At 37.8% G+C, this 24,117-nt stretch overlaps 1 protein-coding gene across 6 annotated transcripts in view; it reads left to right on the top strand.

Annotated features, from left to right (window-relative positions):
* Positions 1-24,117, top strand: part of ATP11B (ATPase phospholipid transporting 11B (putative)) — a 66,069-nt gene that overhangs the window by 29,241 nt on the left and 12,711 nt on the right. For 5 of the 6 annotated variants that reach the window (XM_071566470.1, XM_071566469.1, XM_071566467.1 and 2 more), the window contains exons 11-28: positions 383-533; positions 2,581-2,778; positions 3,048-3,206; positions 3,500-3,672; positions 4,074-4,142; positions 5,087-5,160; positions 5,243-5,346; positions 5,482-5,663; positions 6,191-6,394; positions 6,662-6,815; positions 9,480-9,582; positions 9,823-9,968; positions 10,731-10,790; positions 11,113-11,240; positions 12,099-12,237; positions 15,423-15,488; positions 15,777-15,880; positions 16,521-16,686. In XM_071566470.1, the coding sequence (XP_071422571.1) occupies positions 383-533; positions 2,581-2,778; positions 3,048-3,206; positions 3,500-3,672; positions 4,074-4,142; positions 5,087-5,160; positions 5,243-5,346; positions 5,482-5,663; positions 6,191-6,394; positions 6,662-6,815; positions 9,480-9,582; positions 9,823-9,968; positions 10,731-10,790; positions 11,113-11,240; positions 12,099-12,237; positions 15,423-15,488; positions 15,777-15,880; positions 16,521-16,686 (2,380 nt within the window). Of the gene's footprint in view, positions 1-382; positions 534-2,580; positions 2,779-3,047; positions 3,207-3,499; positions 3,673-4,073; positions 4,143-5,086; positions 5,161-5,242; positions 5,347-5,481; positions 5,664-6,190; positions 6,395-6,661; positions 6,816-9,479; positions 9,583-9,822; positions 9,969-10,730; positions 10,791-11,112; positions 11,241-12,098; positions 12,238-15,422; positions 15,489-15,776; positions 15,881-16,520; positions 16,687-20,509; positions 20,596-24,117 lie in introns of all 6 variants that reach the window. The other variant, XM_071566468.1, reaches the window with a different exon arrangement.

Raw genomic sequence — 24,117 nt, 5'->3', positions numbered from 1 at the left:
AGCACGTGGCAGTGCTCTTGGAACTGGAGGAGAAGGTGCAGCCTTGGGTTTCCAGTGTGGTTGGTTGTGCTGCCTTCACAGCTTTGCTGGAAGCTTGGGAAGGAAGAGGAGGGTAAGTCAGCCCTGGACAGCAGGCCTGACAGAAGTCAGCTGTTTCTTGCACCTCACCTAGTTTTCATATTGCTATATAGAGAGTTTATCTTAGTCAAATGTAGGATTCCTTCTCCACTCTGTTGCTTGCTTGCCACATTGAAACTTTATATCCATTTTGAGCACATTTTAAAAAAAAAGGTATCCCAAAGTTAATTCATGTATCCACAGTGTGTGAACAGATCAATTAAAATAAACTGAAGTTGCTAATTATTTTTTTGCCTCTTTGTAGGTCCATGAATTCCTTCTTGATTATTTATCTAATAATCCTCCTCTTTGAAGCCATTCTGAGCACTATTTTAAAGTATGCATGGCAAGCTGAAGAGAAATGGGATGAGCCTTGGTACAATATAAAAACAGAGCATGAAAGAAACAGCAGTAAGGTAACGTAGTTCTACCCAGTTGCATATCTGAGGAACACAACCAATATCCTGAATGTGATATTTATTATCTCTCTGTTCGTGGATATGGGTGTAACTACCACATGATCCACTTGCAAATCTGTGTGCTGTTGTCTCAGTGGTTTTGAGAGACTTAGTCCTGTGTACCCTCTACCATTGTATAGGAATATCTCTACCTCTGTTGCTTGTTGGACATTTTCTTCCCTTGTGGCAGGACCAAGCTTTTTGAACATTTTGGGCTTTGTTAGGACACATTTCTGATGTTCTGTATTCTTGTTACTGTTCTTTAGGGTGTCTTTTGTCATTCCATAAATGAAAACAGGAGAAGGAAGGCTGTCCTTTTGTGTTCTATTGCAGTGATTTCACAGTTCAGGAATTTTGTACGTTCTGTGATGTTGAGATAATTCAGGCAGTTGTGCAAGGCTGTAATTTTGCTCAAGCTTCACTTTTCTGTAGAGATGGGAGGGATACTTTGAAGTGTTCCTGAAGCCTGCAGTTGTGAGAAGTATCTGTTTTATTAAGCACTCTGTATTTTTCTGTCTTCTGCCTAATATTTGGTTTCTTTACGAGTGTACCTACATCCAAAGCAGTTCAGGAGTTTAATTTGAAGTGGTTGCTGTGCAAATTAGACTAGCCTGGGGAGCCCTTTTAGTTCTCAAGAGAATAGGGATAAGTATTTCCTCAATTTTTCTGTTCCTTTACGTTTGCCATCAGGAACATAGACAGGCTTGTGTGTTTCTGCAGTGTCACTCTCTTCCTATCATGTGTTTGTTTTTCTCTCACATATTTCCACAATCTGCTCTGCATTTCTCAATATTCTGATATCCTGACTTGAAGTGCTTCTCTGTCCATTTGTCCTGTGTATGCAGATTGTTATTTCATAGACAGTGCTTGAAGGAACTCGCTAACCTTAGTAATTGTCTCTACTTCTCAGTATTTCTCCTCTTACATGAGTTACTGCTCATGGTTTCTGTCTGTCTTTTCTGATGTAGTTTGAAAGATCTCTTTAGGTGCAGAACTTGCTGAGTTTTTGTAAAACACCTTAATTACTGACTTCTGTTAAGTAATTATAGCAACACTCCCTAACTGGGAAGAACAGACATTATTTGGCTTTGCAAACTGGTCACTACTTTTATCTTGCCTTTATTTAAAATATTCTCCTACACCAATATCTGGTAGAGTTGAAAGAGATGGCCTGTTTTTTTCTTACCTGTAATCTCCCTTGCTTGATATCCAAGGGTTGGTAAGAGTCTTCCCAAAGTACAGTTTAGATACTGAGTTGTGCAAATGAAAAAAAATCTTCAGAGGGGCAGTAGTGTTGCATTTCGGTTTGTTAAAGTTACCATACCTAATAAAGAGAAGTTTCTACTCCATTATATAGGTGTTTGCCTAAAATGTATCTGTTGAACAAAATGATTTGAAGAGGTGTAAACAAAGTCTGTGCCGTGGAAATCTACATGGTCCCTTGTCATGTAGTCCAGACCACCCACATCCCTGGGGAATGCCGGCACACAGGAGCCCTCTTGTCACTCTGCTGTCCTAAAACAACACAGGAGTGCTTGCAGATTCCTCTGACAGCATGGAATATCAGTTTGCCTTCACAATTTATGGCTCCTTAGATAAGCCTAAATGAATGATGCTGTTTGGAATGGGGAACACGTTCCTTTTTTCAGAACCAGCTCTTTGAAGAGACTGGTTTGAAAATAGAATCGCCATGACAGTTAATATTAATTGGCAGCCCTCCTGACAGATGCAGTGGAAAGACAAAGATTAATGAACTTGTGAATTCAAACATCCAGTCATAGCCTGAGGCAGACTTTCTGCATCAGTCTGAAGGCGTGTTACTGGGGCAACCTGGGAATGCTGCCTGCCTTGTCACTGGCTGTGTTGTCTCTCTCATGTGTGTGGGACTTGGTCTGCTCTGGCTCTCTCAATTTGTCATTTTTAATGCATATTGAAATGTAATTAAGTCACCATGTTTCACCTGATAGCTGTGGTAATCTTTACATTTTTTCTTTTTCTCTTGCAGATTCTGAGATTTATTTCAGATTTTCTGGCCTTTCTGGTACTTTACAACTTTATCATACCTATTTCACTCTATGTGACTGTCGAGATGCAAAAATTTCTTGGCTCTTTTTTTATTGGCTGGGATCTTGATCTCTATCATGAAGAAACAAACCAGAGAGCACAAGTAAATACTTCAGATCTCAATGAGGAATTGGGACAGGTAGAGTAAAAAATACTTGGTTTCTTTTTTTTTAATGTATTTTCTACTTAGTTTTTAAAATTAAAATTCACTACTGGAGGCTTTTTATTGGATGTACTTTGATTTCTGATTAATTTTAAAATAAGGTATAGATATGTGATGGCAAAGCTAAAATTCTTACATGATCACAAGGTGTGTAGTAGAAAGTGTGAGCTGAGATTATTTTATATGTTTTCTTCTAACAAGTACATGCAATTCCAAGTCTGTTTTTCTGTTTTATTTTACAAAAGGTGGAGTATGTATTTACAGACAAAACTGGTACATTAACTGAAAATGAGATGCAATTTCGGGAGTGCTCCATTAATGGCATAAAGTACCAAGAGGTCAATGGTAAACTAACTCCAGAGGGATTTTCTGAAGATTCTCCAGATGGAAACAGGCATGACTTGGTAAGGCTCTTTGGTTTCCCTACCCTTAGTTATCCTAGATAGAAAGTGGTTTTTATTTTGGAGAAATATTGTTATACCATTAGCATGAAGAAACCCCCAACATAAATCAGAATTTCTGAATAGCTTGAAGGTATTGTTACTGAAAAAACAATATTTATTATACATATTGAAATGTGATTATTTAATATGAAATGCTTGGCAGATTTTTAAGTAAAAATATTTTTTTAATTAAATCAGTTCAAAACTGGACTGATAATATAAATGTTACAAACCAAGTTTTTTCCTTCTTACAGGTGAAAGAGGAAGAACTCTTCTTGAAGGCAGTTTGTCTTTGTCATACAGTGCAGATCAATGCAGATCAGACAGATGGTGCCGATGGTCCCTGGCATGCCAATGGAATAACATCCCCCTTGGAGTATTATGCTTCCTCCCCAGATGAGAAGGCTCTAGTTGAAGCTGCAAGCCGGTGAGCTGTGCTGCCTGAAGTGCCTGACACACAGAGTGCCTGCTGGGGCAGGCAATCCGTGCTGAAAGCAGCCTTAAAAACTGTTCAGGAGGACATCTGTAAGGCCTGGGGCCTGGCACTGTCAGTTTGCAGGGAAAACGTAAATACAAAATGCACCAACGCCTCCCTAGGTGTACTGTAAAGTGATGATTGAAAATATTTATGGAAATCCTTGAGAAATCATAGTGGTCAGAGTATGTGGCAAATAACATACTGCAGGAGGTGGACATTCTTAATTTTCTCTAGAAGTAGAGAACAGTAACGGGGTATAAGAGTCTCTCCTTTTCTTCCATGCCGCCTTCCCCTGCCTCCATCAATAGGCCTTTTGTGTACAGTGATACTTCAATGTCTGTTTCTTTTAGGGTTGGAGTAGTATTTACTGGAATTAGTGGAGACAGTATGGAAGTAAAAAGTCTTGGAAAACAAGAGAGGTATTTGTTTTTATTCCTTCTTTATTTTGGAGGGCAGAACAGTAGTGAAGATTAATGTAATGTTCTCCTCTTAATCCTCTGTGTTCATAAGCAAACCTTGCCTTTCCACAGCGTGCTCTATTTAATGCTTTTCCCTTGATGTCTTCAAGACAGCTTGCATCTTATTCCTTACCAATTGTAGCTGAGATGCAAGAATTTTGTGTGAGTTACTCTGTGTAGGTGTGTGTTGTAACAGTTTGTATCTTTGCCCATTCCTCAAAGGTTGAGACTGTAGTAGTGCTGGAAAACCAAATTGCTTGGAGTTTTTGCTTTCAGCTCCAGAAGTTCCCAGAATCAGTTTCATCTATGCATAATGTGATTATATATTTTGAAATTTAACAAAATGGGTAGAACTATTATTAATAACTGTATATCTGCAGTATGTCATAACTCCTTTTACCCATTTTATCTGTCACTTGGCAATACCTTAAAGTTAAATGTCTAAAAGTAATTTTCTAAACTAGTGGTAACATAAAATCTAGTCCTGTTACCAGGGCACCCACACTGGGTTTTGGCAGTTTAAATTGTTTACAAGTGTCAGAAGCAAAATGTAGTTTTCAAAGTTACACTTGAAGTAATGACAGAAGGATAAAGAAAGAGAGGAGCTGCTTGTAATATCCAGGTATCAAGTTAGTATTAAGGAAACTATTTCTGTGGTAGAAGACTCTTATTCATACAAAATTGAATGGAGTGTATTTAAAGTGATAAAAAGCAATGAATTGCACAATGACTTATAGCAGTGATTGTTGTTCATCAGTGGCATTGCTTTTAGAGTTTCTGTATAAACATGACACTTTGAGGAAAGGTCTGTGTTGTAAGAGTCTATTTATAAGTAACGGTCTTTGGAAGATTATTTCTAAAAATGTTTTCTTCCCCTTCCCTCTTTTATTAAACACAAAATACAGGTATAAATTACTTCATGTTTTGGAGTTTGATCCAAATCGCAGACGAATGAGTGTCATTGTGGAGAGTCCCTCAGGTAGGTGATCAGCCACTGTACAAGCTGCAGTTGAGAACTTAAATGGCATTGTTCTTAATTTCTGTTCTGTTTTACTTTTTAGGGGAGAAGCTTTTGTTCACAAAGGGAGCAGAATCTTCCATTCTTCCTCGAAGTAAGAGTGGAGAAATAGACAAAACAAGGGTACATGTGGATGAATTTGCTTTGGTAAGTGTGTGCTCACCCAGTTGATCAGAAGAAAATTCATCTGGTATAAATTCTGTGACTTGAAATTGCAGGTGACACCTTCTTGTAAGATCAGAGTCTTGTCTACTCTGAATGTCATCTTTTATTTCCTCACAGAAAGGACTAAGAACTTTGTGCATAGCCTACAGAAGATTCACACCTGAGGAGTATCAAGAAATTGGCAAACGCCTTCAAGAGGCCAGGACTGCCTTACAGCAGCGGGAAGAAAGATTAGCAGAAGTGTTCAACTTCATAGAAAGGGATCTGGAATTACTTGGGGCCACTGGAGTAGAGGACAAGTATGCAATGGAGTTACTGCTGACTACACTCAATCCCAGCGAGTTTAGGATTTATATCTGAAATAGGATCTGTGAAAAACTCTTCTACTATGGCCAAAAGTTTTGTGCTATTCTTGTTTAGTATTTTTGACCACTATTTGGATTGAACATTCAAAACTCAAGTTTTACCAACTGATTTTGGCTTACTAACAGTGATGTACAGTGTGTTTCAATGGGAGAGATTTCATGTAGATGAAATGGAATAGTTGCAGTAAATAATTTGCATTTAAGTCAAGATATGCTTGTTACAAATTTTTGAACCCTTAGCCAGGATTAAGTTCAGTTTTTTGTTCCATCAAGGCCTTTGTTTTATTGCTAGTAACAGAATATCACGGGGCAGACTGTGATTCTCTGGCCATACATGTAGCATTGGAAATACAGTCTTAACTCATCATGACAGTGGGGTTACAGTGGTAACACTGAGTTCCATGTGAGTGCCTTCTTAGTAAAGTGTTTGATTGGTTATTTAAGATTTTTCTTGTTTCTAGACTGCAGGAGAAAGTCCAAGAGACTATAGAAGCCCTCAGGCTGGCTGGTATCAAAGTGTGGGTGCTCACTGGAGACAAGCAGGAGACAGCTGTCAGTGTCAGTTTATCCTGTGGACACTTCCATAGAACCATGAACATCCTCGAGCTTGTGCAGCACAAGTCAGACAGTACCTGTGCAGAACAACTGAGGCAGCTTGCCAAGAGGTAACACACCCGAGGGGTCACTATCTCAGTGATGATCTTCCCTTGGTTTTCTCTCAGTTTCAAATTTTACGAGAATCTCTTTGATGAATGTGCCAAACAAGTTGCCTTTCTAGAGAGATTATTTATGAATAACAGACTTGAAGAAGCAGTCTGTCTGTCTTGACAGATTGACTTCTTTGCTTATTGTCTGGCCAATGACACAGTTTATAGCAAAACTGAAATTTTTCTGTGACACCAATACAGAGTTTACATTTTGTCCCTGAATAGAATAAAGGAAGACCATGTTATCCAGCATGGACTGGTTGTGGATGGGACCAGCCTCTCTCTTGCACTCAGGGAACATGAAAAACTGTTCATGGAGGTTTGCAAAAACTGTGCTGCAGTGTTGTGCTGTCGCATGGCACCTCTTCAGAAAGCAAAGGTGAGTGAGAATATAATCAGGATTGCCTTTGAAGTATTTTTATCATGCTTTGGGGAGGCAAGGATTTCTGAAACTGCTTTGTTTGTTTGCTCGATTTCTGAATCCTTGTTAAATTCAGTTGATCTGGAGTAGTTTGCTCAGAAGTTTGTACATGTGTGTTTTAAAATTTGTGAGTGGATGGAGAAGTCGAAATCCTGCCACCACACAAGCAGCAGGCTCATCTTTAATCTGCCTCTTGAGTGTTGTGTAAGTCTGCAGCTGTCCTGCCCACCTGCATGCTTTTGCCTTGCCTACTGCATCACTTTTCCAGAGCACAAAAGCTAAACTGAAAATTCATGAACTGTAAGGAAGAAGTGCTTTTCTAAATATTTAAAAAAATATACCCAGGTTTGAGGAAGAAGTAAAATGGAAAGGAAGCAGAGGCCTAGTCTCCGGAGTGGGTTTTCTTAATACTCTTCTAAGACCATTTTTCCTTCACATGTACTTAATTTTACTCACAGGGTGGATAAAATTAAAATTCAGATTTTGTGATTTATTTTTTTCTCTCTGGAAAGCTGAGATCTGAAGGACTGCAGTATTTATTCTTTCCTTTTAAAATTTTCTCTCATCAGAAAAGACCCCTTTTTACATTAAAGCACTAGGAAACCCTTGTATGAGGTACTGGATGTGCAAAACAGGGCAGGCTGTTTTACTGTGGCACGAGTGATCTGGTTTGAAGTCACTTCTGCTTCCGACATTTGATCAGAGTTCTAATGCAATCTTTAGAATCACTTCAGTCTAGAACTGCTCCTCTGGTGTGATATAAATTTCAATAAAATGTTAAAAAGAAGTTGTAACTACAATGAGTAAAACAATTTGTTGGATTTTTCCATTTCTGTACATTTTTAGATGAAATTTTTGCTATGCTCTCTCTTTAAGGTACAGTTACTTGCCAGTGTTGTGTCCTTTCTTATTTTGTTGTTTTAACATGATTTATGATGGTTTGTACTGCTTTCCTTAATTCCTATCTTGTCCAGCAGGTAATGCAGATTATTTCCTGTCTTCTCTCATGAAGTACAGGAAAATGTAATTTCGATGGCAGTGAGTTTTTAATTTTAAACATGGAAGTGGATAAATCACTGAGGCAAATGCCATACAATATGAGGGGTAGGGAAGAAAGTGCAGGGCAGATCAGTCTAGCCTTGCACATGATTTTTTGCTGTAGGCAACCTTTTTGTGAGTTTTATTCCAAGGTTAAGCTGGCATATTTCCTGCATCTTTTGCTTTAATTTTAATGCTTCTTAATAGATTGCTGGCAGTCTCACTACTAATTTTGGTATGTTTTGTAGCTGGAAACCTTTTTAAACATCATGTCAGTCACTTGGAGCTGCTGCTGACTGATGCTGTTAAAATTTGCCGGGGGATTTGTCTTGACCTTTTCACACAGATGTTTGTCTGTCTCAATTCCCCCAGCCTTGGGAGTCTCAGGACTGCTGATCTGGGTGACACAGCCTGTCACCTCTGTGAGGCTGCTTCCTAGGATCTGAGGCCAAATGTATTTGAATTACCTCTTAGGAATGGGGAACCTTTAAACTTGAATATTAATACCTGCGAGTAGGGAATGTATTCCCACAATCAGGCGGATTTCTCTGAGCTGTGGACTGTAATCAGTGGTAGGTTCCTTGTGTGAACTGAGTTCCTACTCCTGTGGATCCATGCCCTGACACTGCCAGCTACAATTCAATTATTCTAGTACAGTTTTTTGTGTCTGCTTGCCTCGTGCAGTTGTTGCTCTGTTGATATTTCCACCTTGGGCTTTCTGAAAGTTCAGGGGGAAAATGGGTTTTTGTACATATTTATTTTCTTGGGTTTGGAAAGCCTCTTGATCTGCATTTAGAACTTTGCCCCTGCAGCCTATTTACAACTGAATTAGTAAAACTTCTGCCTTAAGCCAGAAGTCTTTGGGAATTAATAAACTACTAATTCTCCTTAACCAAAAGCCTCATCTAACTAATTCCTCTGTATTTAGAATATTGTTGACACTTACTTAAGTATCCAGTTCTATCCTGTGAAGAGCAGGATGTCACTGCTCCTATTCTGAGTATTTTATGGCCTTGTATATCAAAATTTTTTTAACTTGTTCTATCATATCTCCTTCTGTGACTTTTCCAGCTGAGAATACCCCTTGGTGATAAGTTTCTTTAAAAAGGAACTGTTTTCTTTAATAACAACATATTGATCTCTTAGCTAATACATTTGCTTTTTTCAAATTCTTCTTTTACCTCGATTAGTTCCATTAATAACAAATAGGAAGAATCTGGGCATGTCTAACAAAGGGCACTAAGTGTGTATTACTCTATAAGTAAATTTTCAGTTCAAGCTTTTACTTGACTGTTTTGTATGATGAAGCAACAAATTAAGCACTGTAAATGAGCATTGAAATAACATGAAAATAAGTTCAAGGCAGGCATATTTATATAAGTCTTGTGCCCCAAACCAGCTGTTTTTCTAAAGGAATGACTTTGTGCATGTGATATGCCACAGATGTTTTTTACTGAAGCATGCATGCTCATGCAACATATTAATTACATTTACAGGTAGGGAACTAACTAAGATACTTGATGATTGGTGTCGTGGTTTGTGGGTAGACACGCTAATCTGAAAATGTTTAATTTTTTTTTCCAGGTAGTGCGACTGTTAAAAACGTCTCCAGAGAAACCCATAACATTAGCAATCGGTGATGGTGCTAATGATGTGAGCATGATACAAGAAGCACATGTTGGCATAGGTAACTGTCGGTGTCAGAAGCAATAAAGACTTCTTTTGAATCACATCAAATGAGCAGTTTCCCTTAGTTGTTATTGTGAGGAGCAATACCTTCTATTGCAACAGGAAGTTGCTGCAGCCTTTATGATATTGAAGTGTGGGAAAACAGAACTGTAGCTTCAGATGTATGTTGTTGGGGTTTCTAAACCTAAATTTTTGAAATACTTAACCTGTTTTCTGTTTTGTTTCCCAAACATTACAGGAATCATGGGCAAGGAAGGAAGGCAAGCTGTGAGAAACAGTGACTATGCAATAGCTCGGTTTAAATTCCTCTCCAAGTTGCTTTTTGTTCATGGGCACTTTTACTATATTAGAATAGCAACCCTTGTACAGTACTTTTTTTATAAGGTGAGTCTTCTAAAAGTGCCAGTGAAGTTCACAGAGAAATGTGTTCACTTTTTCCCAGCAAGAAATTTATTTCAGATCTGAGATTTTTGTGTTCTTCAAGCACATCTTGTGGGCTTTTTGTTTTCATATTTTACAACCAAATGTAGTAGTTTAACTGTGAGTTTGTTTAGTCCTTCCACTTAGAAATAGGCTTTAAAGACCACAGTGAGTTTGTCTAGGCTGAGAAGCAGATGTGTTTGCACTCTCAAAGCAGGGTTTTTTGATACTAATTTTTTTGTTTTTCACTTGATCGTCAGTTTTCATGACAGGTGAAAATTCATTGTCTTACTTGGGTTTTAGCTGAGCTTTGGCTCCCCCAGCCATTTGCTGTTCTTGTCAGTTGTTTCCTTTCATTGAAAGGCCACATCATGGTGTTGGGTTTTGGTTTTTTGCCTTGTCTCCTCCCATGCAACAAGCTCACATGAGCAGGGCAAAATGAATGGATTTCTGCTCCTTTAATACTACTTAGACTCCCACAGTGAGATGTGTTCATCAGGCGCATAGAACCGAGTTTATACTTTCCAGGTTCATTGTCCCAAAGGACAAACAAACAAAATGGGCTGTCAAGCAAAGAATCTTGCTTCACTTAGCCATGTAAAATGTTGAAATGCTTTTATGGTCTCCCTGTGTATTTTTACCAGCTTGTAAGAGTTAGCAATTTCTTTCAGGGCTGTGAGGAATATACTGACATGTAACTATTTCCTTCACTTTCCTTTATTTCAGAATGTGTGCTTTATTACACCACAATTTTTATATCAGTTCTTCTGTTTGTTTTCACAACAAGTAAGTGTTGGATGCCTTATATCTTAGTAAATGTACTAATATTAATTATTAGTAATAAAGAATTGCTAATTATTAATAAATAATATTAAATAATAAATAACTTCTTTTAAAAGGAAATAACTACAAAGGAGCAGCATGGATTTTACACTTAAGTATCCAGCTGATTTTCTGTATTGGATAGCTTGCTGTTACTTAGGAGGTTATGAGAGTACAGTTTTTTCCTAAGTCAATTCATATAAGTAATGATCTGTTGCTGTTACCAGTGTGCATGAACACCTTTTTCCTTTACAAGGCTCACAATGATTTCTGTTTTCCTTCTCAGACGCTCTATGACAGTGTATACCTGACTTTGTACAATATTTGTTTCACTTCCCTACCTGTCCTCATATACAGTCTGTTTGAGCAGCATGTGCACCCGCATGTATTGCAGAGTAAACCTGTGCTCTACAGGTACGTACACCTTACATACATTGGCACAGCAGCACATCATTTAGAGCAATAGTGGCATCTGCAGAATTCTGAACTTGCTGTTAGACATTTGTACAATATTTTGTCTGTATTTTAGGCATTTTTAATAACCCTCTTGATGAGGAAGAACTGCAGCTACATAGTTTTCATCCTAAACATTAATTAACAGGAGTATTTTAAGAAAAGTATCTTTTTATGTCAGTCATGTTAAGTATGTAAGAGCACTGAGCACTTGGTCAGCTTACATGGTTGTCAGTCTTCTCCTCCATTACATGTAGGAGGGGAAAGTGACTCAGATGTGCAAATGAAGAACGAGGACACCTGATTAGGGGAAGCACCACAAAAAAATCCTTACTAGGAAGAGAATTGAATTCCTGTAGAATTAGGTGTCCTCCCAGTGGTAGCATGTTGCACTGCATAGTGCTTTATGGAGGAAAAAAGCATGTAATTTTGTAAAAAGAGATGACTCTCGGATGTTTCTCTTTTTGTAAAGGTCTTTTAAGCAGAACAAGGGGTTAAGTTTTGGGAAATCTGACTTTCTCTTCCTCTTGCAATTCCACCTCTAGGGACAAGAATTGTACTTTGTGCTATTCTGAATGTGACCCATTAGAGACCTTTGCCATTGGTGACCGCTACTTAAAGCAGATCCAAATCATGAGAGCTCAGAGTTCTTTTTTTGCCCATGATTTGTGTATTTTTTTCCTATGTCAGCACTGGTTAAATGTGTCTCGCTGCAGTTGAAAGTTACATTTATTCAAAGCAGTAACACTAATGCCATGTGAATAACTGGTGGTTTATACAGAGACTGTATGAAATCCAAAATCTGTTTTATTTCTGCAGAGACATCAGTAAAAATGCCCATCTGGGGTTTAAACCATTTCTTTACTGGACCATCTTGGGCTTCTTTCATGCATTTGTTTTCTTTTATGGCTCGTATCTTCTAATGGGAGAAGATACCTCTCTGCTGGGAAATGGCCAGGTACAGTATCATAAGTATTATCCTACCGCTGTATTTTTGGTGATATTTCTTAATGTTTTGGGTTTTGTTAAATCCTCTTGTGTCTGAAAAGTTGTATTTTTATGCATTATATAATTATCAAAGATTCTTTGTCAATATTAAGTGTGTGCTCTCCAAGGTAATGTTTCTTAGTGTGCAAATTGTAAGGCATTCTCAGAAAGTGTATGTCCATGGAGAACATACCTTTCAAGATAATAAATGTATCGTGGTTGTCTTAAACATTGTTTTATTTCGTATACTGTTTTTGTCAAAATTGTATTTTGTGTCAGTAAATTGAGTATTTATATCCATTCATTCAAAACTCATTTTGAGTTGGACTTAATTGCATTGTCAAGCAATGACTTCTCTTTAGTAGCTGTTACAAAGTTAGGCTTAAATCTGAAAGTTGAAAAAGTCTTAGAGCTTCTCCTGAAAATATATTATTTTAATTATATTACTCAGAATTTTTTTAGAATTTAATGGTGCAAGCTGCTTTTAGATCACAGTTTTTATTCAATAAATGTTTTTAAGACAATGAAATCATAAAATACTAATTTGACACTTTTTATTTTAAAGAAGTTAAAGTTCACAGGAAGAATCACTTACAAAAAAGCTGTAATGCTTGGATGAAACCATTGCAAGTCTGTTTCCTCATTTCCCATGGTTCTGAGTTACTTAGTTCAGTTTAGAACAATTAGATGCTGATTTTTCCCTCGTAAAACATGGATAGTAGTGGATAAACACATTTGCTTCTCGTTAAGCCGTTCTTAATACTGTCATGGGGTACTTGCTGATTCTCATGTGGTGCTTGGCAGAGCTGCAGGTTATGGCATGAGGTACAGAAACAGGATCGTGCTGAATTCACAGTGGTCACCTGACAGGGAGCTCAGGAAGTTTAGTTAAAAATACAGCAATATAGAGTGGACTAAACTCAGAGCTGGTGGTTGAGCATCCCTGCAGAGAGAGGAGCAGTGGGGCAGCTGGAGCACCCATTCCATCGTGAGATGTTTGATAAGAATGTGAAAGTAGTTGTGCTTTAGACTAAAATGTCTCTTTTAATTGAGGTACGAGTGTGTCATCTCTTGTCACTTGATACAAGCGGTGTGATTTGAAATTCTGTGAATTGGTAAAGGTCCTTCAGAACTCTTCTAATGAAGTAATTTTAGATAATGAATCAGGTGTTTTAGTGCATCCATCTGAAGTTGTCAAGGCACCTCACTCCAGAGCTGCTTAGTAAATGCCCACAAGGCAGGAACAGACTTCTTGCGTTGTATTTAGTACCAGCTGTTTGGTTTGGGGAATTGACAGATGCCCTTTGGCTTCTCGTGTGATTTTTTTTAGTTACTCTGCCTTCTGTGTTTACTAAAACATGGTTATTGGAACTGGTAGAGCTGTGTGATGCAATAAAATATCTGCAGTGCATAAAGTTTCTTGCAAATTTAATGTGTGCCTGAAAAAGCCAAAATTAAGGGCAAGAGAAATTAGTGTACTGCTGGAGTACTTTGTTAGTTGGAAGTCCTCAAGAAGTGTCACCTGTGCAAATCTGTGATACAGGGCATTGTTAGTGCAGGGCCTCGCATTTCCATTCCAGGTTCTCAGTTTGGAGCACAGCAGAATAGAAGAGATTGTAAATAATTTGTTAATCCTAGTGCTTTGTTAGGCTTACCTCAACACATTGTGCAACTACTTGATCTTTTAGTTCTTTTTTCTCCCCCCTTTTTCATGCTGTGCATGTCGTCAGATATTGAAACCTAACAGGCAAATGGTAAGAGTTTTAGAAGAGGAGGAGATACAAAATATTGTATCTGTCACTTCATAGGATTAAAGGATGCAGCATCCGCAGTGTAAATCTGTTCAAAAATAAAATGGTGGCAAGAACCTGTTTGTGTTTTGTGTTCTAACTCTGTGACCACTGAGAGCAGTGTTAGCAAAGACACTTTCTTTCACAGGTCACTCAGGAGCAGGAGTTTAATTTTACCTTGAGGCTGTTACTGCAGCAGTTGACAACAAGCATGTTGTGACACATAAATCGAAGGCTTCAGAAGACGTGTTGTAACAAAGATCTTTAAAACTATCAGTAAATCCAGACTCATGGCTGTCTCAGTTTTGTACCTTGTGTATAGATGAGAAAAGCAGTTGTGAGATCTGTCATCAGGCTGTTGGGATATTTTTGTCAGAGCTCTGTAACAAGAACTACAACTGTGTGAATCCCAGTCCGTGCCTCTGTGCTGTACTGACACATCAGCTCCAGGATGACTCTGCCTGTCTGCATGTGGTACCTTCCTCCTTGCTTGCTTAGTCTGCCACCCATAAATACAGAGTTGAAGATTTGGTCATTGTTCAGTTTATCAGTGGCAAAAACAGCTGAGAAACAGCAATATCTGTTCCAGCACCCAGCCTGCTTCCAGGAGCAGAGTACTGGGACCTGTGTAGACTGGCAGCTCTGTCTGAGCAGCATGTGTGTAGATAGATACAACCTCAGCATCCCTGCCTGGTTGTCAGAGCTGGGATTTTATTGTTGTAGACCTTGTTCAGAGTTTTGATAGTTTTAATTTTCATGCACAAGAGAAACAGAATCAGGGTTTGAGAATGGAAGCTTATTTTTGTGTTTATTAACCTTGAAACAAAGTGTCTTCCCTAGAATTTTATTTGTAAATACAATTGCACCATTATTTTTGAATTATAAAATTGTGCTTGGGGTAAAAAGTGAACCTTCAGGTGATGCTGCATGTTGAAAATTATCTGGAAATGTTTAAACTCAAAAGTGTTTTGCACTTATCTTAAAGTGAATACCTTCCACCCAGTATTTCCTTTCTATTGGATGCTTATAATTAACTGATCAAATTGGTATCTTCATTTTCCTAACATTTCATATTACTGTTTTGGCCTTTTTTCATATTTCATGTAGCCTTTGTGGTGATTTGATTTGAACCAAGAAGAAAGATGACTTCTGGGTTGTTAATTTTGCTCTTGTCATAAGCTGATTATTTTTTTCCTAGTAGTTTGTGTTGTGTCCTCCTTGCTTTCTCATAATGATTCCTTGTCACAAGCTTATGTGCACAGACTAATTTCTTTAGTCTAACTGACTTGAGAAGAATCTTAACTTACTGTGAACAGTCTTAATTAATCTATTCTCTTCCATGATTTTTGCCTTGCCATTTTCTTAGATGTTTGGAAACTGGACATTTGGTACCTTGGTCTTCACCGTGATGGTTATAACTGTTACGATGAAGGTAAGTTATTACACTAACTATTCTCTTGTGTTTGGGTATAGAGGCAAATATGTAATAGAGCAATAATTTAAAATGGATTCAAAAGTTGTACAGAAGTAATTGATTCTTGGAGATTCCAAATAAGTGACTTTTACATTTAGCTTCACTAGTGATTAAAATTTTTCTTTAGTTTTCGTGTGTTGCGACAGTATTTCATGTTTGGGCTGGAAGTTCATAAACATGTTCAGACTGGTATTTATTTTCTGTCAGGTGGGAAAAGGAAGTTCACTGAAATTTTCTCTGTTTTAGATGGCACTAGAAACTCACTTCTGGACATGGATAAACCATTTTGTTACATGGGGATCCATTGTATTTTATTTCATATTCTCCTTGTTTTATGGGGGAATTATCTGGTGAGTGATTCTCTTTTCCCCATTTTTACAGCATTGTAAGATTGATGAAACTATGAAAAAGCTCTGCACTATTACATTGTACCATCTTGCTCTGAATTTTATGACAGGTTTTTGGAAAAAAAATTTCCAATCTAATGTGGCCGCTTTCTGTTGGTGATTCTTTTAACAATTTGAGCAATGCTGCTGTGCTGTCCTGTGCTCAGGGACAGACAGGACTTGTCTCTTGTAAAGGCATTTTTGCTCCTGAGAAGCAGAGAGGTTCCCAAAGGTGCTGTGTAATATGTATAAATATTTGCAACAAACATGAAGATTCTGGGGTTTGAATCAGTGAAGTTGTGGTATTTTTGCTTTTGTTTTGGGTCTTGGAGGGAGGGCGTGGTGATTGATTCCCTGAAACATGATTTAAAAAACTAAATCAGAACGTTTCCCTCCAAAGTTAAGTACCCTCCTTCCCCAGAGTTTCTTTGCAGGTCAGGTCCAACAGGTTGCTGGACTTGTGCATGGACACCCTCAGTTGTGCCTCTGCACCCTGAGAGACTCGATGCTTGATGTAAAATAGATACACTTGAGACAGCCTTTGCTGTACTTTTGTTTCTAGAAGTTCCTTTTAGTAATTGCCACTTATTTTAACTTTTTTCAGGCCATTTTTACATACCCAGGACATGTACTTTGTATTTGTTCAACTGTTGTCAAGTGGTTCTGCTTGGTTTGCCATAATCCTCATAGTAGTTGCTTGTTTGTTTATTGATGTTGTGAAGAAAGTGCTGTACAGACATCTGCAACCAACAAGAACTGAAAAAGCTCAGGTAATATTATGCTTTTATATCCAACTTGACCAGTAGTTATCCTCTTACATTGCTGTCATATTTAATGCATAGAAGTGTTGTCATTTCAAAATACAGTTGTTAATTTTAAATTACAAAAGTGAGGACACCATTTTACAAGGCAGTAATGTTTATATTTAAGTAATTGGTAATAAGAATAGAATTATTTATGAAGGGGTCACTCAGTCTTTTGCATCTCAGCTCGCAGCTGTATGAGAGGATCATACTACCCATATTTGTACTGTTTTAAAGATGATAACATACTCCCATTGTTGTCTAATATTAGAAGCTACAACTGTAGCTGGCACTGAGTAGTTCTTAAAATGTGATGGAAACAATAATTTTAAAAATTACTTCAGTAGGACTTGTTTAATTAGTATTTCTTAAATCTCAGTCCTATCATATGCTATGCATCTGATTGTTGATTCTGTATTTAATCACCCATGTGGCAGTTACACAGATTTATAGTCAAGGTCTAAAGATATGCTTTGATAATAGAATCTCCCTTTTGCCTGGCACAGGATACAAAAGAATCCTTTAAATCAATCTTTTGAAAAGAGTCTGTCTTTTCATCTCTTGAGTGTTTTCTTCTTTTTTAATGACAGTTGTGGATAAGTCATCCTGACCCATTGTTCCCATTGTCTCTGTTTTCAGTTCTCATCCTTTTATCTTTTTATACTTTCTCTGCCATACTGAGAAGCCTCCTGTGCCAGTGCTTTGTTTGTTCACAGTTAGGTTTGTGATCAGGTTCATTTTCACACTGATAGGTAGATTGGCCTTACATCTTCTGCCAAAAAGGTTGTTTTACAATCTTATCATTCCTGTGCTTCTCCTGGAATCTTCACCATTCCTCAACCTCATCTTGAATTTTGGATTTTACCAGTGGACAAAATACTCCAGCACAGTAGACGTCAGTGCCAAGGATGGGAATAATGAATCCCCAAGTGTATTGAGTTTACAGAATAATGTACATCAGTAAGCTGTTGTCTTCTGCATCTTCTACTCATCTGCAAGTGCTGGTGTTGGTTTCTCTCAGGCCATTGATGAGAGTTCAGATAGCACAGAGCCAAAAAAAAGTGACAGTGAATGAAGAACCCAGTTGACAAAGATATCCCACGAACAGCTGTGGTCTGAAACTTGATAGCAGTTTTTAGTCCCTCTGTGTGCCAGATTGATTTTGTGGTGTCCTACTTGCTTAATCCAAATTAACACTGAGCTCTGTGCCATACAGAACCCCTGACTGCATTACATCAATGCTGTTATTGTTTAGTATCTAACCTTGTAATTACTTTAAGTGCATGTTGATTTACTTAAATTATGTCTCCCTTCTAATTTGTGTGTTAAATCCATGTGAGATGTTCTCTTGCTTTGCCTCAGATCAACATCATACTGATAAGTCTGTTGCTGTCCAAAATATCCCATTAGTCCCTTTTCAAAACTGCAATATTAGCTGCTCTTTGCTGACTTGGAATTTAGAAGCTAAAAGCAAAGGTAAAAGTAACTATTACCTTGCAGAAGACTCTTGAGCTAGACCTGATAAGACTCTGAGTTGCACATTATTGCACTTCTTGGATTAAAGAGTCTTGAGTTAGGAAAAATGCTATAGGTAATGATACTTATCTGTCTTTTCCTCTTGAAAAACTGGTGGTAATATTTATCAAACACTTTGCTTTCCTTCATTCCTGTACAGCAGCTGTTGCTGTTTTGCTTTGTATCACTGTGGTTGTTGAAGTTCCTAAAGTGCTTGAATTAAAACCCAAAAAGCCACATTATTTTTCCCTGCCTTTATCCTTATACTTCTTGCTGCATTCTTTTGCTTTCTGAATCAGTTCTAAAGAATTTCTGGGTTCAGTTTGCTTCCATTACAGTTGTGTTGTCAAGGACACAGTAGGACGTCTTTATTTTTAAAAAGGAATCTTGATGGATATGTAACACCTTTCCTGTGGCCACAGCTTTGTTCCTAGCCATGGGGATTTTGCTTTGTTCATCTCTATTAGGTTTGTTTGTTTGGGGGTTCTTTGGTTGTTTTCTTTTCTTACTCCCTTTCTACATTGCATTTGACAGAGTCAGCATCAGGGTCTGTGCTTACCAAAATACTGTCTTGTTTTCTGTAAACTCTTAATTCCTGGTGCTGCAGAGTCAAGGGATTCAAAGTCTGATTTGACCAGAAATTTTTCAGCAGCCATACAGTGGTTTCTCTGTGGGTGTCTGATAGTGAAATTATAGTTAAAAATGTATTTATGCAAAGAAGGCACATCTTTGTTCCTTTCTTGAGTTAACCTGTTGAGGTGTTTCCACTCTTACTTTCAGTGGGACAATCAGCTCCACTGAATTTCATTCACTGTTCTCGTAGTGAGGAAGAGGAACAGATGATCAGCTTAGCACATTTGTTGTCAAGAAGTGTCAGAATTCTGCTTTCATGATCATACCTCATTAGATGTGTGTAAAATTTCTAGTAAATATTTTTCTTTCAGTTTCAAAGCAGAGGAAGAGATTCACTTGCAGATAGAAAGGGTTTGGAGAATGTGTTTGTTCAGTGCTAAAGGTGCTGACTAGTGCTGATGACTTCTGTGGGAGTCATTAAAAGAGTAAATAGGAAACTTTGTATATTGTCCTTTTAAATGTTCTTGTTCATAGTGTAGGTGCACCCTGTGTCTAGCTGAGTATTTTGAGTTACTCATTTTAAATTGTAGGACTGCATTAGGTATGTTTTCATTCTGGGGGAAGGAGAAAGTTTCATTTACAGTTACTGTGTTTTTATCATGGCAAGATAACTTGTTCCTTGAACTAATGACTTGTTTTTAAATTGCAGCTATTTAAGTTATTTGTTTCTGGCAGCCATAATTTAAATTGTAAATTCTTCCCAGGAGCAGCAAGCAAACACAGGTTCCTCAGCTAGAAATGCTTGCCTCTGTTGTTAATTTTCCAGAAACCAAGAGCTTATTAGTTGTGTGACTTACCTAAGTTAGTGCTCTGAATTCACTGTATCTGTAGGCATCTGCCTTACCCTATTTAATATATAAGGAACTTGATTCTACATCTTTTTGTAACTATAAGGTTTTATAGCATTAACAGCCAGTCTGTCTCAGATCAGTCAGATGTTACATGTAGAAAAGTTATTAATAAGAAAGCAGAGAGAAACACTTGATAGACTTTTAGATGTAAGTACTGGTTTGTCAAGGCAACTTTTATCTCTTTCATTTTGGAAAATCAGCATATTAAAAATGTGATGGGCGAGTATGAGTTGACTTTTATAAAGGGATTAATTTCATTAACTTTACCTTCCTTAATGCATCTGAAGTGTGTTACTTTATTTTATTCTACTTTTGCTGTGTTCCAAGGGTTTTTTTGCTGGCCTGAAGAAAAGCCATCTTATATTTGACTGAGGTCAGTTGCCCTAAAGTAACTTTGGGGCAATTTCTCACTGTAGGTCTGTTACAGAATCATACAGGACAAAGTGGGCAGTAAGGTAAAAGTGAATCAAAATATAAACCTTTGAGTAAATGCAAATCACAGCACTATTGAGGGGAGAAAATAATACAGAATAAAGAAGTCTGGAAAAGCACAGATGTAAAAGTGTATAGGCCTTTTTTCTCAATATTGGAGATACAAGTACGTTAAGAATGGTCCTGCCACAGTAACTGCCTGTGCTGGCCCCAGGGGCTGTGTTGAAGGTACCAGGCTTGTGTTCTGTATATGATGTGTATTCCACTTAAATAATGTGTTGTCCTGTGTCTTTCTCTTAGAAAATTACTGCTGCTACTTACTGACATGTGTGTTCCATCCCTTCTCTGTCCAATTGTAGATGTACTCCAACAGAGTTGCTTTAAATGACGAGTTCATCGCACTGCAGCCATTGTCCAGGGCAAGGAATCAGCTGAGCAAAATTAGGTAGAGTAGGAGGGACAGTTCCTCATCAACTCTTATGCATGCTGAAGGTGAACTAACCAGTGCTGAGAGAGATGGGAAGAGGCATGAACATTAGTGGGTTGAGAGGGCAATACCTGTAGTGCAGAAACATTCAGTTTGGTTATTTCTTGGCTTTGCTCTGTGTTTTTGAGCCAAATGCTTCTCCTAAGTAGCATGTGTTGGACGTGCCTTTTTTTTTTTTTAGGAAAAAAAATTCCTAGCATGATGCTCAACTTTCAGAATACAGATCTAGCTATTCTTGCATCCATTTTTAAATAATAATAGTTTCTAGCATGGTTATAATGCTTTTTAATTTCTTTATGAAAAAAATTAACAGTGCTTTTTGCATGCTGGATAATTTCAGCTTCATGAGGCTGTTAACAGGAAAATCCATGTATTTCAGGCAGCAATTTCTTGCCCATTTTGATTTGCTTTTCAATTGTGTTGAAAGAGCAGACAATGTTTGAAGCTTGGTGCACACATACCCTTGTGCAGCAAGGCTTTTTGTGTTTGTTTTGTGCAGCTATAAAGTGAGTGTTGTTTGTTTTCAATGTATGCAGATATATATTCCTAAAGGCATTTGGCTACAAAGTTCTAGAAAATTATTCAAAAAAAGATCAAAGTGTACATGTGTCTGTGTAGGTAAAACATGATCCTGAAACTCTTCAGATGCACCGAGTTCAGTCCATGAAACGCTTTCAAATGCTGATTCTCTTCTGTAAGACTTAAGCATTCATTTGCACCAGCAACATCTCAACTTGTTCAATCCCACCATTGTCTACATTCCACAGCAAGAATTAATGCAAAGATCTGGTTCCTTTTAAATATTTTTTAAGATGACTTTGTTGTTAAAAATGTGCAAATAAGTGCAAAGAGAACGAATGAACATACATTTTTGGGACTTCATTGCCATTTGTTTAACCAAAAGAGAAAAGTGTTGTATTTCCTCTGAGAGTTCACTACACCTTTACAAGGCAAAACCCAAAATGGCCATTTTGCTTAGCTGTTAGTGGTCCCACTGAGAAACACATTACCTTAGATTTCCAAACACCCAGGGAGGTGGTGGTGGGGTGGGTTTGCTTTGGTTTTTAATTCAGCACTTAATAGCTTTAAAACAGGCCAAGTGCAGTATGTGAGTTAGTAAATCATTGAATGTTAGTAAACTCAGCAACATACCCAGGAGATTTCTCTGCAAAAGCCTTTACAAGTTAGCTTTTAAATTTCTTGGTTTCAGTGTCATCTAAATATGTTACCTTTCCAAACTTCAGACAAATATATTTCCAGTAAACCTCTGCTTTCTCAATATTATATTGTATTTCTCAATATACATGGCACATCCTAACCACACCAAAGATTTTATAACAGAAGATTCTGTTAAACTTCGCAAAAATAAATACATTTTAAGGGTTATGCTGCTCGATAGTGAAAGAAAAATAAAGCTGTCTGGGAGTGCAGCATTGTAGTTATTAAAATGCCAACTTGAGGCAATTTTCTTCATATTACCCTTAGGAAGGGAGTTGACAAATAATGGGAAATTTGTTTTTTCCATGAGTAACAAATGATTATACAAATCCAATTCTCTTGTATGTCAGAATTTTTACACTTGATCATCTAATAATACCTGAAATACAAGCACTGAGTGCCTTATACTTTGCAACTGAACTTGTAAAGTACAACAAGAAGCAAACAAGGGTTTGAGTTTCACTAGTACTTTATTCTGTCTTTGGACAAAGCTCCTGTGCATCCTTACTTAAAACAGTATAAGGGAAAATTGGTTAATAGACAGAAACTGCTCACTTCACTGTACTAAATGAAACCTCATTTGGAGTGAAGACCATGGGTTGGTTTATATGCACCATTTTCCCGAAGCAGCAGGGAGGAAAAAGCAAGGAAAACTGTAGGAGCAGGAAACAAACCAGCTGCTCCGTGAATGTGTGGCTGTGAGAGCTGATCTGTCACACCTCATTTGTACATGACCACCCAATAATTGCATACTTTGTGACCGCAGAGTGCATGGAGGTTGATGAACAGACTCTGGCAGTTTTCTGTGGTTTGTAAACATGTATTCAAATCCTCAAAAGGACCATAACTCCAGGTTAAACTGAGTTATGCTTTGTTCTGCCAATGTGCTTACTGTTCTGTCGAAATACAAAAGGAGAATCCCTTTATATATGCAAATTAAAAGACAAGTAGGATGTTATAATAATTTTTTATGTCTGTAGGCTTCACAGTGTTCAAAAAATGTTCTAGTTTTTATTGAGTACATTTGTGATGTACAGTTAGAAGTTTTGAGGGGGGTCTTCTAAATGTCCATGTGATTCCTGTGAGTCAGAATTGTAGTCCTGTGTGTGCCTGTTAAACTTTAGCCTCTGAACTTTACTGTCAGTTTTGTAACTTGGGTTGAGAAGGAAATGAGGCAGCAGAGGGTCAGGTGCAGGTGTTGTGCTCAGCTGAGTCTGGCTGAGCTCTGCTTTCCTCCATAGCTGTCTCCTGTTCTTGGAATGTGTGAAATATGTATCTTAGGGGACTGACTGAGCCCCATTGTATCTCATTCCATTTTTTTATTTGTAAATAAAGTTTTGTGTGTGCATGTATGTCTACATGTCTCTGCTTTATAAGAACTGTCAGAAATCACAAGCCACATGTGAGAAGTGTTGCTGGGACAGATGTTTTACTTCTGTTTACTGGTGGGATTAACTGTGTTTATAGAGTTTTTACCTGTGGACAGTGTGTTATGAACTGTAGGACAATGTAAAACACAAGAAAAGAGTTTTATTTACAGAGAAGGCTGTCAGTGCATAATATTATATCCAGGACTCTGACTGTAGCATTCGCCTCATCACAGCCAAACCCCTGTTCTTTCCCTGTCCACAGGCCCATGAGTCTGTTTTTGCCTGGTTTTCCCTTCATCTCTCTCCAGATCTGCTCTCTTTAGCTGTCTCCAGAACTCCAGGCTCCTGGCCCTGGCTTTAAGGCCTTCATGACCTGCTGGTATTTTTAACTCTAGTTCCTGTTTCACAGGATTCCACTCCTGACAGCTTTCAGATCTGACCCAGCTCAGCTGTGTCAAGCTGAGAGCAGACAGGTCTCTGTTCCTTTTGCAGCATGTTTTCTGTAAGGAACATGTAATTCCCAAAAAGACTATCCAAGTGCAAGCACACATTTGCACTAGTGAGGTGTACTGGAACCTTAATGTGCTAAACTTTAACCAGGGGTAATCTCTTCTCTACAGATTTATACTCTTTGTTGGCACACCTTCATGCCGATGCATCAGCAAATCCACAGAGGAGGGAATAAATGAGAAAAGAATGCACTATTTGTGATTGTCTTCAGTCACAAAAGTACACATACCACTTATCTGAAAAGACATTTTCATCTAATGACTTTGAAATAGTGAAATAATTTGACATTTGTAGGTCTATTGGATTCAAGGAGACAACAGAAAAAGAAGTGTTGAAAACATAAGTGCCAGGGAAGATGTTAGATGTCAATATTTTTATATTT

Source organism: Pithys albifrons, chromosome 11, assembly GCF_047495875.1.
Source record: "Pithys albifrons albifrons isolate INPA30051 chromosome 11, PitAlb_v1, whole genome shotgun sequence".
In the NCBI taxonomy this organism is placed as follows: domain Eukaryota; kingdom Metazoa; phylum Chordata; class Aves; order Passeriformes; family Thamnophilidae; genus Pithys; species Pithys albifrons.
Note: the sequence above shows the minus strand (reverse complement) of the source record. Positions and strands in the feature narration are given on the sequence as shown.